Source organism: Sapajus apella, unplaced genomic scaffold (assembly GCF_009761245.1).
Source record: "Sapajus apella isolate SASKATOON/1434 unplaced genomic scaffold, GSC_monkey_1.0 scaffold162, whole genome shotgun sequence".
NCBI lineage: Eukaryota > Metazoa > Chordata > Mammalia > Primates > Cebidae > Sapajus > Sapajus apella.
Genome location: NW_022437102.1, coordinates 1068339 through 1081147, shown reverse-complemented (window position 1 = coordinate 1081147; position 12809 = coordinate 1068339). Strand labels below are relative to the sequence as shown.

Here is a 12809-nt window from a genome sequence, read left to right as displayed (position 1 = left end):
GTCAAGGTCTTCCCACACTGTATGAATTTCTCTCCAACAGGTCACAGCAATTAATTGTCACTGTTGGCATTCGTGTGCAAAAGTGCCTAAATTACTCTTTTACTGTCTTTTAAAATATGTCATCAAGCATATGGCAGAAGTAAAACTGATCTGATGTAACAAAGCCAGCCTTAAATGAAAATTTGCTAAAAATCTTGTCTGGAAAATAAATCTAATTACTGTAATTAACAGTGAAAGCCAGAAGAAGCATCCTGCACCACTACTATTATATTATTATTAACATTAGTAAGGTACTTCATTTGTCAATGTATTTTATAACCATGTATTAGTTAATCTTCATAATGTGCTTGGGAAGCAATGATGCTATTTATAGCTGGACTTGCTGAGCTCAAAGTCTTTTAAACGTCCTTTTGTCTTGATATCTCAACTCATCACCAGCATATCAATTCACAGAATCATTTCCATTTGTATAATTTCAGGAATGGCAGGAACTTCCACGGTAATTTGGTCCAAGTTGGTCAAGTAGTCATTAAAATGGTATCTGGTAAACGCAGTTGATAGCAGTAACTTAAGTATACCCTGAGAATGACCCTGTATGACAGACGCCCCTGAATGTGTATTCTGAACTGGAGAATCCAGGAGAGGCCAGCCTGGAGATTCGTTAATTGTCTGTAAGAAACATCTGAGCTCCCAAACTGTCCCGTGAAACACAGGCGATACAGTGAACTGAGGGCCCAAGGTTTGGGGTGATTGAAGTGGTGCGAATTGGTAACCTCCTAGTTGTTAGGGAAAGGGTGGTCGTCAGGGAAAAGATGCTGGTAAGGTTAGGCTTTGTGTCCCTACTCCAGTCTCATCTTGAATTGTAATCCCCATAATCCCCATGTGTCAAGGGAGAGCCTGGGTGGAGGTTACTGAATTATGGAGGTGGTTTCCCCCGTGCTGTTCTCATAACAGTAAGTTCTCACCACATCTGATGGTTTTCTGGGGGGGATCCTCCCCCTTCGCTCAGCACTTCTCCTTCCTGCCACCTTGTGAAGAAGATACCTTGCTTCCCCTTCACCTTCCGCCACGACTGTAAGTCTCCTGAGGCCTCCCCAGCCATGCTAAGCTGTGAGCATATTAAACCCCTTTCCTTTATATATTACCTAGTCTCAAGCAGTTCTTTATAGTAGTATGAAAATGGACGAATACAGGTGCTGAGTGAAAATGTTATATAAACTGCATGCCCTACTAGGTAGCTACGGTTTTCCTGCCCAGCCTGCTGCCACTGGGCCATGGGGTTCTCCTGTCTGGCCTGTTGCCACTGGAGTGCATGTAAGGCGGTCCTCCTGTCCAGCCCACTGCCACTGGACTCTCTCCCCATGTATGGCTTCGTCCCCAGTCAAGCCCAATGTCTTGTTGGATGGCCCTGTGTCTCTTCTCTGGCCTCTTGAACCTGGTGCCATGCCCACTAGAGTTGATGAGGGCTCAGCATAACAACTGGAATGCAGAATTCTCATGACACACACTAAGGATTTGCTTTCTTTTCAAGTCCCCATGCCATCTTAAAAGCATGATATGCCATCAGCAGCTAATAATACTACTACTGCTATTTTAAAATTTAACATCTTTGTGCTGCAGTTACTGTAGGAGTAAAAGTTTATACCCAACAGGATTCTTACCATTTCAACAACCATTAGATTATTTGATTTGCAGCTAAAGCAACAGGAATAAAATTTATGCACAACAACACTAGAGGTTTTTATGACCTTTAGCTTTGCATAATTGAGAAATAGCATAATTGAATACCTATAATTATGCAAATACCCTTTTCTAGAAAGGGGGCTTTTCTTTCTCTCTCTCTCTCTCTCTTTCTCTCTCTCTCTCAGGGAGGGACCTGAGGTCTTTAATGGGAACAAATAGTAAATACATGAAAGGCTGAAGACCACTCATCTTATGCAATGTTTAGTGTACAAAATGCCTGGTTTAAGGCTGCAGGATGAAGGCCGTGGTACTGAGTCTTCAAAACTGCAGAGAAACAATAACAATGTGGAAAGGGCATCTCACCTCCAGTCAGAAGGCAGCAGGTCACACCCCAATTGGCCATTCTTTATTTGTTGTTCCCATTTCCTCCTCAAACATAAAACTGAAATCACAATTCCAACTGGACAGCGCTATGAGGAAGAACTGACAACCTCTACAGTGAACTGTTACCTATTTGTTGATTGCTTTCTTCCCCTACCCACTTCCCCCTACAGGATGGGCAGTGAATTTGATGCTTGCTAACTTGCCAGCTTGCTGCAGGCATATAAGGGGCAAAAGAACGACACAGATGAGCCCAGCAGAAAAAAACTAACTAATAAGTAAATGTTTCAGACCAATAAGTTTTAGGGTGAACGGACACACAGCAAAAGTGAATTTAGTAAAAATCTACTAAAATGGCTGGGGGTGGTGGCTCGTACCTGTAATCCCAGCACTTTGGGAGGCCGAGGTGGGTGGATCGCCTATGGTCACGAGTTTGGGACCAGCCTGGCTAACATGGTGAAATCTAGTCTCTACTAAAAATACCAAAATTAGCTGGGTGTCGTGGCAGGTGCCTATGGCAGAAGAATCGCTGGAATCTGGGAGGCAGAGGTTGCAGTGAGCCACGATCGCACCACTGCACTTCAGCTTTGGTGACAAGAGCAAGACTCCATCTCACAAATGAAAACATAAAGTTAAAATGACCTTCTGAAAAAGTCACTCAGCTATACAGTGCTATGAATGTGGAACTGAACTAAGTCAGGGCTGAATAAATAACTTCATGTTCTTTATTAATGAACTCCCCCAGATTAACTTCTCCAATAAGTAAACATTTATTGAGCATGTAATACATGCCAGGTACTTTGGTAAGATACTAGGGACATAGAAAACGACAGCATGGGTTCTGTCTTCCGTGGGTTCTGTAGCACACTGTGCTACAGCAGACCTATCATGGATAGATATATAAATGATAATGTAATAAATCTAATGATGGAAAGATCCACAGGGTACTGTGGGCTGGTAGACGAGAAACCCTAACCCAGACGGAAGATGGGCTTCCTGTTAGAAAAGAGGAGTATGCATATGTACCACATTTTCCCTGTCCAGTCTATCATCGATGGGCATGGAATATTATGCAGCCATCAAAAATGATGAGTTCGTGTCCTTTGTAGGGACATGGATGAACCTGGAAAGCCTCATTCTCAGCAAACTGACACAAGAGCATAAAATCAAACACCGCATGTTCTCACTCATAGGTGGGTGTTGAACAATGAGAACACATGGACACAGGGAGGGGAGCATCACACACTGGGGTCTGTTGGGGGGAAATGGGGGAGGGCCAGGGGGGTTGGGAGGTGGGGAGAGATAGCATGGGGAGAAATGCCAGATATAGGTGAAGGGGAGGAAGGCAGCAAATCACACTGCCATGTGTGTGCCTATGCAACAATCTTGCATGTTCTCCACATGTACCCCAAAACCTAAAATGCAATTTAAAAAAAAAAAAAAGGAAGAAAAGAAAAGAGGAGTATGTAAAGTCTTAAAGGCCAAGAGGGAGTTTGCCAATGTGAGGGTGGGACGAAACAGAGAAAGGAGGGAGAAGTGCGCAGACAGAGCGGCACACCGAGACACAACAGGCGGGACACGCTATGGGGAGTCCGTGGAGCCACAAGCAGGCCAGGGCTGCTGGAGTGTGAAGTCAAAGCAAAAAGAGTAGAGAGAAAGCACTACGGAGATCAACCTTGTCTTTGTGCCATAGCAAAGAGGTTTGATTTCTAGCCCTTGACAAGGAGAATTCGCTAAAAGGTCTGGAGAAATCAGATGTGCCTGTTTGAAACGTCCTTCTGGAATCACAGCAGATGATCTGAAGAGTAGAGACTGGGGAGGCAGGAAGGACACGTGAACGTGGCAGGACAGGTGGCCCCGAACTGCAACAGTTGCAGCGGGGATGGGAAAGAAAGGGGTGAAAGTGAAAACTATCTCAGAGGGAGAATCGCAAAGCACTGGCTGCACATAAGACAGAGGGAAGGTGGAACCAATGACGAATCCCAGTTCCCTGCAGGGGTGGTAGGTCTGGGAAGCCCACCAAGGCTCCCATCTTTGTTTATGCCACTGATAGATTCAGGCGCAGCATTTTACACTGATCTCTGTCCAGGTGACCTCAGCAAACTTTTCACCACTATTCCTACTACTGAGAGCCTCTTGGATCCTGACTCACCCACCCTATACATTTCCATGCTGCTGGCTACAGCTATGGATCAGCTTTGTCCAAACCCTTGGCAAGAGTGTTAGAGCAGAGCCAAGGCCAGTGGCTGGAACCATGGATGCCATTCTGGATCGGACTCTGGGTCCATCGAGATGCCAATCAAAATAGTGAGGGACAGAAGAAAACTTCCATGAGAAAGCAGAAACAAATGTTGTGAGTTTCATATGAAGAAGTGATGAGCATCAGAGGTATTATCAATTCCAGGTAGAAAAGGAACCAATCCTTAAAATGGTGGTTCCCCTGGGGGGCTCCACAAGAGTCAATGGAGATCATCCATCGATTGGGAAAATTTAGTTTAATGTAAGGCAGGACTTTTTTACAGTCAGAAATGTCCAGAAGTGGGACAGCCCACACTGGAATAGAGGAAACAACATGTGTGTTAAGAAAACACCACCAACTGGGTGGTTAAAACAAGAGAAACTTATTTTCCCAGTCTGTGTGGTTCGAAGTCCAAGACCACCTGAGGCTGCTCTCTTGACTTGCAGATGGCCTCCTCCTCCATGTGGGTTCACAGGGTTTGTGCTTCACACGTCTGTAACCTAATCTCATTTTATTTTAAAGGATACCTGTTAGATTAGATTAGGACCTTCTCTAATGATCCCATTTTAATCTAATTTAAGAATTCTATCTCCAAATATAGTCACATTCTCAGGTACCAGGGATCAGGGCCTCAATGTAAGAATTATGGCGCATATAACCCAATCCATAACACAAACTTCCAACAAGGATGTGTAACGAGAGAGGTCAAGTGAATGCCAGGCAGGGGAGGCTGATGACTGAAGCCATCAGATTTGGGGTGTCCTTTAAGGTTGCTTTAGGTCTGAGAGTTACAATTCTACACATGGCAAGACAACACCTAATCACCGTCATTAAACACTGTTAACACAATCATCTCCTCAGGGTTTCAGACAAAAATTACATTTTCATGGCAGCTAGAATGACTAATAAGAAATTCTGCTCCTGTTTAACCCTTCCCCAAGGAAATACACAGGCAGGCAGTCACAGGCCTCAGCCCACACAGCAAAGAAGTTGTTCTTACCTATGGAACAAGACGGATTTGACCAGGGTGACGACATCCCGGCTGGCGTTGTATCCGGCACAGACAATAGCAACGTGGATTGTCTGGGAAGAAAAGAAAACGGGATGAGTAGTCAGACGGGCGGAAGAAGGCCTTCCTGGTACTTCAGCTCACACTAGAAAGAAAAAATGTCCTGATTTCTTGTTGGCATCATTAGAAAACAAAGCACACTGCCTGCAGCTATGGAAAAATAACTCACGACAGTTTTATTAAGGCCTTTTTAATCGGTTTTATGGGGCTATTATCATTTGGAAAGCATTAAGGCTCCTTCCAATTACATTTTGGGGACAAGAGAGATGGTGATTGGCTCAAATAAGCAAACAGTGAGTCTCCTGTCCCCAAGCCGAGCGACAATGATAACTGGCTAAACAGAGAGAAAAGAAATATGTCCTCAAAGTATAAACCAACAATCTTGGATCTCACGCTGAGAAGTTATGGCTGAGAGTGCGTGAAATGTTCCTACAAGATGTGTTGGGTTAGGTTCAACCTAATAAAAGGGCCAAAGGGATACACAAACACTTCTGCCCACATCTGGGATATAAATCAAAGAACGGAAGACTGACAGAATTCAAGGGAACCCAAGGGGTCATCTCAACTAAGCAGCCAGGAGCATGGGCCTCAACATGAATCCTTGAGCCCAGGGTGACCCTGGGAGAGGTGGAGGGTCCAATAACTCACTGCCACTTAAGCGTCATGACATGTGTCTTGCAGGATGGTGCTATGGAGTGAGGGAACAATGTCAAGAGGGGAATATGCTGCCCACACACTGCATTCCAGTGATACCAAAAAAATCCTCCAGAGCTGGGCTTCCCATATGGAATGCTGAGGCACCTCAGTGTGCCGTGATTGAATTACAGGTGACAGACTCGTCTCTTTATGTCCTCAAAGCTACTGGGCAGAGCTGGCATCCTCAGGCAACTTTTCTTCTTCCTGCAACACAGTGGTTACCATTTTCTTTGTGTGGCACAACTTGGAAAAGATGGGAAAGCACCACTCTAGGGCATCCCAGACAGGACACCATCATCCAGCCTCTGGAAGAATGGGGAGTTCATACTTCTGGATTTTGTCCTTTCTACTGAAGCACACACAGCCTTCCGTGGAAGGAAACCTGGCTCTTAACACTCACTCCAGTTGCATTCTGCCCTGGGTGCAAGGCAGAACAATGATGTTTCCTCCAGCCTTTTCTTTCCCAGAACTACTCACAGCCCTTGCTCCCATGACATGGGCTTCCGGACACCTCGTTACCCCAACCATGTCAAAACGCAGTTCTGATTATCTGGGTCCCTCCCATACAGGGTTACGTGACCATGTCATCTGGTTCCCAGGCCTGCTTCATCACCCCACCTTTCTACGTCAGCACGAGAGGTTCGGTCATTAGGGATGAACTATCCCACAGCCTCAAATCCACATCCATGGCGCCGTTAACTCCAATGACCTTCACCCCACCTTGGACACCTAGTGTCAGTTCAAGAAACTGGACCTCGGCTTCATAAAGAACCTCATTTTCTCAGAGATCCTGCAATTATGGGCTGGCCATATCTGTAGGACTCTCAGAGCCTCACATCACTCTACCACCCCTCTTCCTCTATGGAGGGTCCCTTTGCCCTTAACTGTCAGGCTCCACTATGCCGGCCCCCACCAGGGCTCATCGGAACCATCACTCCACTCTGCTGCCAGCTCCCTTATATGCCCTCCTCCCACACTCAAAATGCAAATCCCCAACCCAGATGGGTGCTACGGTCCCCCACTCTGCTCTTATATCTGCTCCCAAGAAGAAAGAGGAGGGGAGATGCAAGAGAGACATGAGAAGCATCATGAAAGCTAGTATGCAGTGAGAAAATAATGGCACTGTGCTTTAATATTACCAGATTTCACGCTCACAGTTGTGCGAGACAGGTACAGTACTATCATTTTAGTATCACATATCGGGAGACTCAGGCTTAGAGAGCTAGGATCTGAATTCTGGGACAGATGGTTTTTCCTTTTTTTGATTTTTTTTGAGACAGAGTCTTCTTTCTCTTTCACCCTGGCTAAAGTGAAGTGGTGTGATCTCAGCTCACTGCAACCTCCACCTCCAGGATTCAAGCGATTCTCCTGCCTCAGCTTGCTGAGTAGCTAGGATTACAAGCGAGCACCACCAAGCCCAGCTCATTTTTTGTGTTTTTAGTAGAGGTGGGGTTTTAGCTTGTTGGTCAGGGTGGTCTGAAACTCTTGACCTCAAGTGATCCACTCACCTCAGCCTCCTGAAGTGCTGGGATTGCAGGCATGAGCCATCACACCCCGCCTGGAACACACTCTTAACCCTGATGGTACATCAGAAACACTGAAAACGTTTTTAAGATATACTCTGTGCCCCAGGCCCTCCGTGCGTCAGACCAATAATTCATAGTCTCTGATGCCCAGGATCTTCAAATGCTCTACTGGAAGGCAGTAGTTGTCAACCAGGGACCATTCACCTCCCTCCCTCCAACCCTCAGGACATCTGCAATGCCTGGAGACAGTCTTGGTTGTCACTACTTGATGGGACTGGGGTGGGGAGGAGGAGGATGCTACTGCCATCTGCGAGTAGAGACCAGGGATGCTGCTAAACATCCCATAATGCACAAGACAGCCCCAATACAAAGAACTATCGGCCGGGCACCACCATGCCTCATGCCTGTAATCCCAGCACTTTGAGAGACTGAGGTGGGTGGATCATGAGGTCCGTAGATCTAGACCATCCTGGCTAACATGATGAAACCCATCTCTACTAATAATACAAAAAATTAGCCGGGCGTGGTGGGACATGCCTGTAGTCCCAGCTACTTGGGAGGCTAAGGGAGGAGAATTGCTTGAGCCCGGGAGGCGGAGGTTGCAGTGAGCCAAGATCGCCCCACTGCACTCCAGCCTGGGTGACAGAGCGAGACTCCATCTCAAAATGAATGAATAAATAAAATAAAAATAAACAAGAATTATCCTGCCCCAAAGGCCAAGAGGACTGCTGTCAGAAAACCCTGTATTAAGGACAAGGAAGCAAAATTAAGGGAGAGGTCTAAGAACCCTCTGGGTTTTCTGCTACCTTTTTTCAGGCTAATTTATGCGTATTTTAACTTCCCCACCTGTAAAAGAAAGACACCATTGCTTATCTCTGGATAATATCTGTAAAAGACTCAGGATGAAGGATTATAATGCAGATGTAACTGTCACCATCTAAATCATGAAGGAAATGAATAGGAAAATGCCTGCACATGGGAGACATAACTGGGAAGAGGATGAGAATGGGGAAAAACACGCTGAATCAGGCTCTTCAGAATCGCAAATATTTAAACATACAGCCTCAGAGACAGCAAACTTTGTCTTGGCTTCAGGGTTCAGGGACTTTTTCAAATGGGCCTATTAAATGTAAGCACAAGCGTGCACATTCTCAAACATTTTACATAATTTTCCAATCTCTTTAGTTTCATCGAATACACCTGCCACCATGAATAAATGCATCATCTGGAGGCGTAGCAGCAGGGCCCTGCTACCCGGGAAAGCAGAAAATCAGAGCAGCGTCAACTACGCTCTTGGAGGAGGAGTTTCAGGTGGTCCAAAATTTGGGGGTACACAGTGAACCCTGAGAGTGGGGCAGGGGTTGGAGTAGAAATGGGGAAAGTTGAGAGAAAGATAAACGGTCCTTGAAAGAGTAGGGTTGTAGGGGTCAGTCAGGATGGCTGGGTGCGGTGGCGCGTGCCTGTAGTCCCAGCTGCTCGGGAGGCTGAGGCTGGAGGATCCCTCGAGTCCAGGAGTTCCAGGCTGCAGTGCACTATGCTGATCGGGTGTCCACACTAAGTTCAACATCAATATAGTGACCTCCTGGGAGCGGGGGACCACCAGGTTGCCTAAGCAGGAGTGAACTGGCCCAGGTCGGAAATAGAGCAGGTCAAAACTCCTGTACTGATCAGTACTGGGATTGCGCCTGTGAACAGCCACTGCACTCCAGCCTGGGCAACACGGCAAGATCCCGTCTCAGCCTCTCAAGTAGCTGCGACTACAGGCACGTGCCACCGCGCCAGGCCATCCTGACTGAAGCCCTACATGGGTCACAAAAATGGTTCTGTCATGTGACTTTAGGGCTTGAAGCTATAAAGATGCGGTTTTTAAGTTCCTTGGTGTGGTACATTAAAGGCGCCACAACTACTCTGACATTTAGACCCCGCTGTTTGATGGGACATTCCTCCCATCAAAGAGTGGGGTCTAAATGTCAGATTCAGGGACTACTGGCCCCTGCACCGGGCCTTCCTCTCTATACCTGCAATTATAGTCATGCTTTGCTTAACAACACAAATACCTTCCCTTTTTTTGTCGAGATGGAGTCTCTGTCACCCAAGCTGGAGTGCAGTGGTGCAATCTCGGCTCACTGCAACCTCCGCTTCCCGGGTTCAAGCGATTCTCCTGCCTCAGCCTCCCGAGTAGCTGAGCCAACAGGAACCTGCTACCATACCCGGCTAATTTTTTTTTATTTTTAGTAGAGACCGGTTTTTGCCATGTTGGCCAGGATGGTCTTGATCTCCTGACCTCTTGATCCTCCAGCACCCACTGCCTTGGCCTCCCAAAGTGCTGGGATTACAGGCGTGAGCCACCGTGCCTGGCCAACAATACAGACACCTTCTGAGTAGCCTATCATGGTCAGGTGATTTTGTCTTCTGAGCAACTTCACAGTTCACTTACACAATCCTAGATGGTACAACCGACTACAGACACAGGCTACATAGTAGAGCCTATTCCTCCTAGGCTACAAGCCCATATACATGATATTACACCGCATGCTGTAGGAAACTAACACAATGGTATTTCTATCTCTTAACATAGAAAAGGTTCAGTACAAACACAGTATGAGAGAAAAAAATGGTAGACCTATATAGGGCACTCAACATCATTACAGTTCAAAGAAATGGAAGTTGCTCTGGGTGAGTCAGTGAGTGAGAATGTGAAGACTTCATTTATAAACATGTACACTTAGTTTATAAACATGGTATACTTAGACTATACTAAATTTATCAAAAATATTTTTCCTTCAATAATAAATTAAACTTCGTTTACTGGAACTTTTATGCTTTACAAATTTTTAAATTTTTTAACTTTTTTTTTTTTTTTTTAAGAGATGGGGCCTTGCTACATTGTCCAGCTAGAGTACAGTGGTTATTCACGGCCACGATGACAGCACACGACAGCCTCAAACTCCCTGGGCTCAAGCCATCTTCCCATCTCAGCTTCCAGAGTAGCAGGAACTGTGTGTGTGTGCCACTGTGCCTGGCTCTTAACTTTCTGACTCTTTTCTGACAACACAGAGTTTGAAACACAAACACATTGCACAGCTGTATGAAAATATTTTTTCTTTATATACTTATTCTATAAGCATTTTTCTATTTTAAAATTTAACTTTGAAAACTTTTTTTTTTTTTTAAAGACTAAGACACAAACACATATTAGCCTAGGTCTACACAGGGCCAGGGTCATGAATATCACTGTCTTCCACCTCCTCACCTTGTCCTACCGGAAGGTCTTCAGGAGCATTAACACACACGGAGCTGTCATCTCCTGTAATGACAATGCCTTCTGAAATCCCTCCTGAAGGACCCGCCTGAGGATGTTTTACAGTTAACTTAAATAAACAGTAAATAGAATACACTGAAATAATGATAGTAATGTAACTACATATAGTAGTAACAGCCATTTTTTTATCAAGTATGATGTACTGTACATAATTGTGCTGAAGTTTTATACAACTGGAAGCACAGTAGTTTACACCAACATCACCACAAACACATGAGTAACGTGCTGCATATGTTCAGATGGCTGTGATGTTACTAGACAATAGGAATTTTTTAGCTTCATTATGATCTGATGGGAGCAGTGTGGTGTGTACAGTCCACTGTTGACAGATGTGTCTTCATGCAACATGTGACTGTAACACTCATGTTTCTCTCTCACAAAGTACAGATGGAGGGTGGGATGACATCTCATTTGCCCCTCCAACTCACTCTCTCCCTCCTAACTGTTCTGTGCCTGGAGAGTCTGGCCATTCGTTTGTTTGGGTGGATTCTTGATCTGTTGCTCAGGATGGAGTGCAGTGGTATGATCTCGACTCTCTGCAACGTCCACGTCCCAGATTCAAGCGATTCTCTTGCCTCAGTCTCTCAAGTAGCCGGAACTACAGGCGTGCGCCATCACGCCCATCTAACTTTTCTATTTTTAGCAGAGGTGGGGTTCGGCCATGGTGGCCCCGCTGGTCTTGAACTCTCGGTCTCATTTGCTCAGCCCACCTCAGCTTACCACCGTGTTTGGATGACAGGCGTGAGCCACTGTGCCTGGCCAAGTCTGGCCTTTATAGACCAAGCTAAGTGGGCTCCTTTTGCCTCTGATTTCTGGTTGAGTTTGGTCACTGGGAGGCATCAGTGGGGGTCTCACAGGTCAAATTTCCCCAGCTCCTGTCAGGGTCCTGATCCCACAGTTCCAGTTCTCACTGGGTTCCTTCACACCTTCCTGCCTCTATATTGTCTCCCCTCAGCCCTGCCCACACCTCTTAGCCCCTCCTGAAACCATTTCAGCCCCTGAGCATGCAAGCTGCAACCTGCCAGGACCCGACCAACACTGAGGACCTTTCCTCAGCATCCCACTTGTCCTGATGGCTGGAAAGAAAGCACACAAGACTTTCAGGCATTCATAGATATTTGCTGACCCCTAAAGGGAATGGCACCAATGTAACAAGCTTGAGAATTTATACATGTTATATATACTTTTTAAAAGCTTTACAAAGCTCTTAAGTAATGGACCAGAAAACGTGTTTCTAAGGAAACCGTAAGGCTTCCACTCATTTCCTGTCATCCTAGACATGGTGCCCAGCACACCCTGAATCTTGCAGGCTGTACCTGATGATACAGGTAAGGTAGTGCAGAACTATGAACTGGGTTCATTCCTGACCCCACTGTGGTCATCTGATGACCTCTGTCCTAGAATCTGCAAGGAAGATTCATAACATTGATGTTTTTAGACTTGCCAGTGTTCCAGGCACTGTGCTGGATGTGGAGGAAATAAAGGTGCATTTTAAGACAGTCCCCATTCTCCAAAGTCAGGTGCAGAGGCAACGTGAGAGCCAATCAGGAGATCCCATAGGAGAATGACAGGGCTCCTACGATGGCAAGCTCTGTGTCTTTGCATCCCACCCAGAGTAGCCAGCATCACCCAGACAGAGACCGTGCAGGGAGAGCATCCTGGAGAAGGCATTTCAGTGACCAGACAACAGCAACCGGGGATATTAGGGCCAGCTAGGACTTGTGACTCTGTGCTTGTCAGGCTCCATGAAAACTCGAAAAATATAGTTCTCCATGCTCTCCCTCCCAACAGGAAAGAATCCCCACGGGGCAGTTTTGGATGGATAAATATGGGGGAAAAAGTCATCCTCCCAAAAGAAATTCACACCAAACTAAGGGATGCCAGGCAAGGTGT

At 46.0% G+C, this 12809-nt stretch overlaps 1 protein-coding gene across 3 annotated transcripts in view; it reads right to left on the bottom strand.

The window, feature by feature from the left end:
* The window catches only part of LARGE1 (LARGE xylosyl- and glucuronyltransferase 1), a 559679-nt gene that overhangs the window by 343566 nt on the left and 203304 nt on the right, over positions 1 to 12809 (bottom strand). For all 3 annotated transcript variants that reach the window (XM_032266924.1, XM_032266925.1, XM_032266923.1), the window contains one exon: positions 5304 to 5386. In XM_032266924.1, the coding sequence (XP_032122815.1) occupies positions 5304 to 5386 (83 nt within the window). The remainder of the gene's footprint in view (positions 1 to 5303; positions 5387 to 12809) is intronic.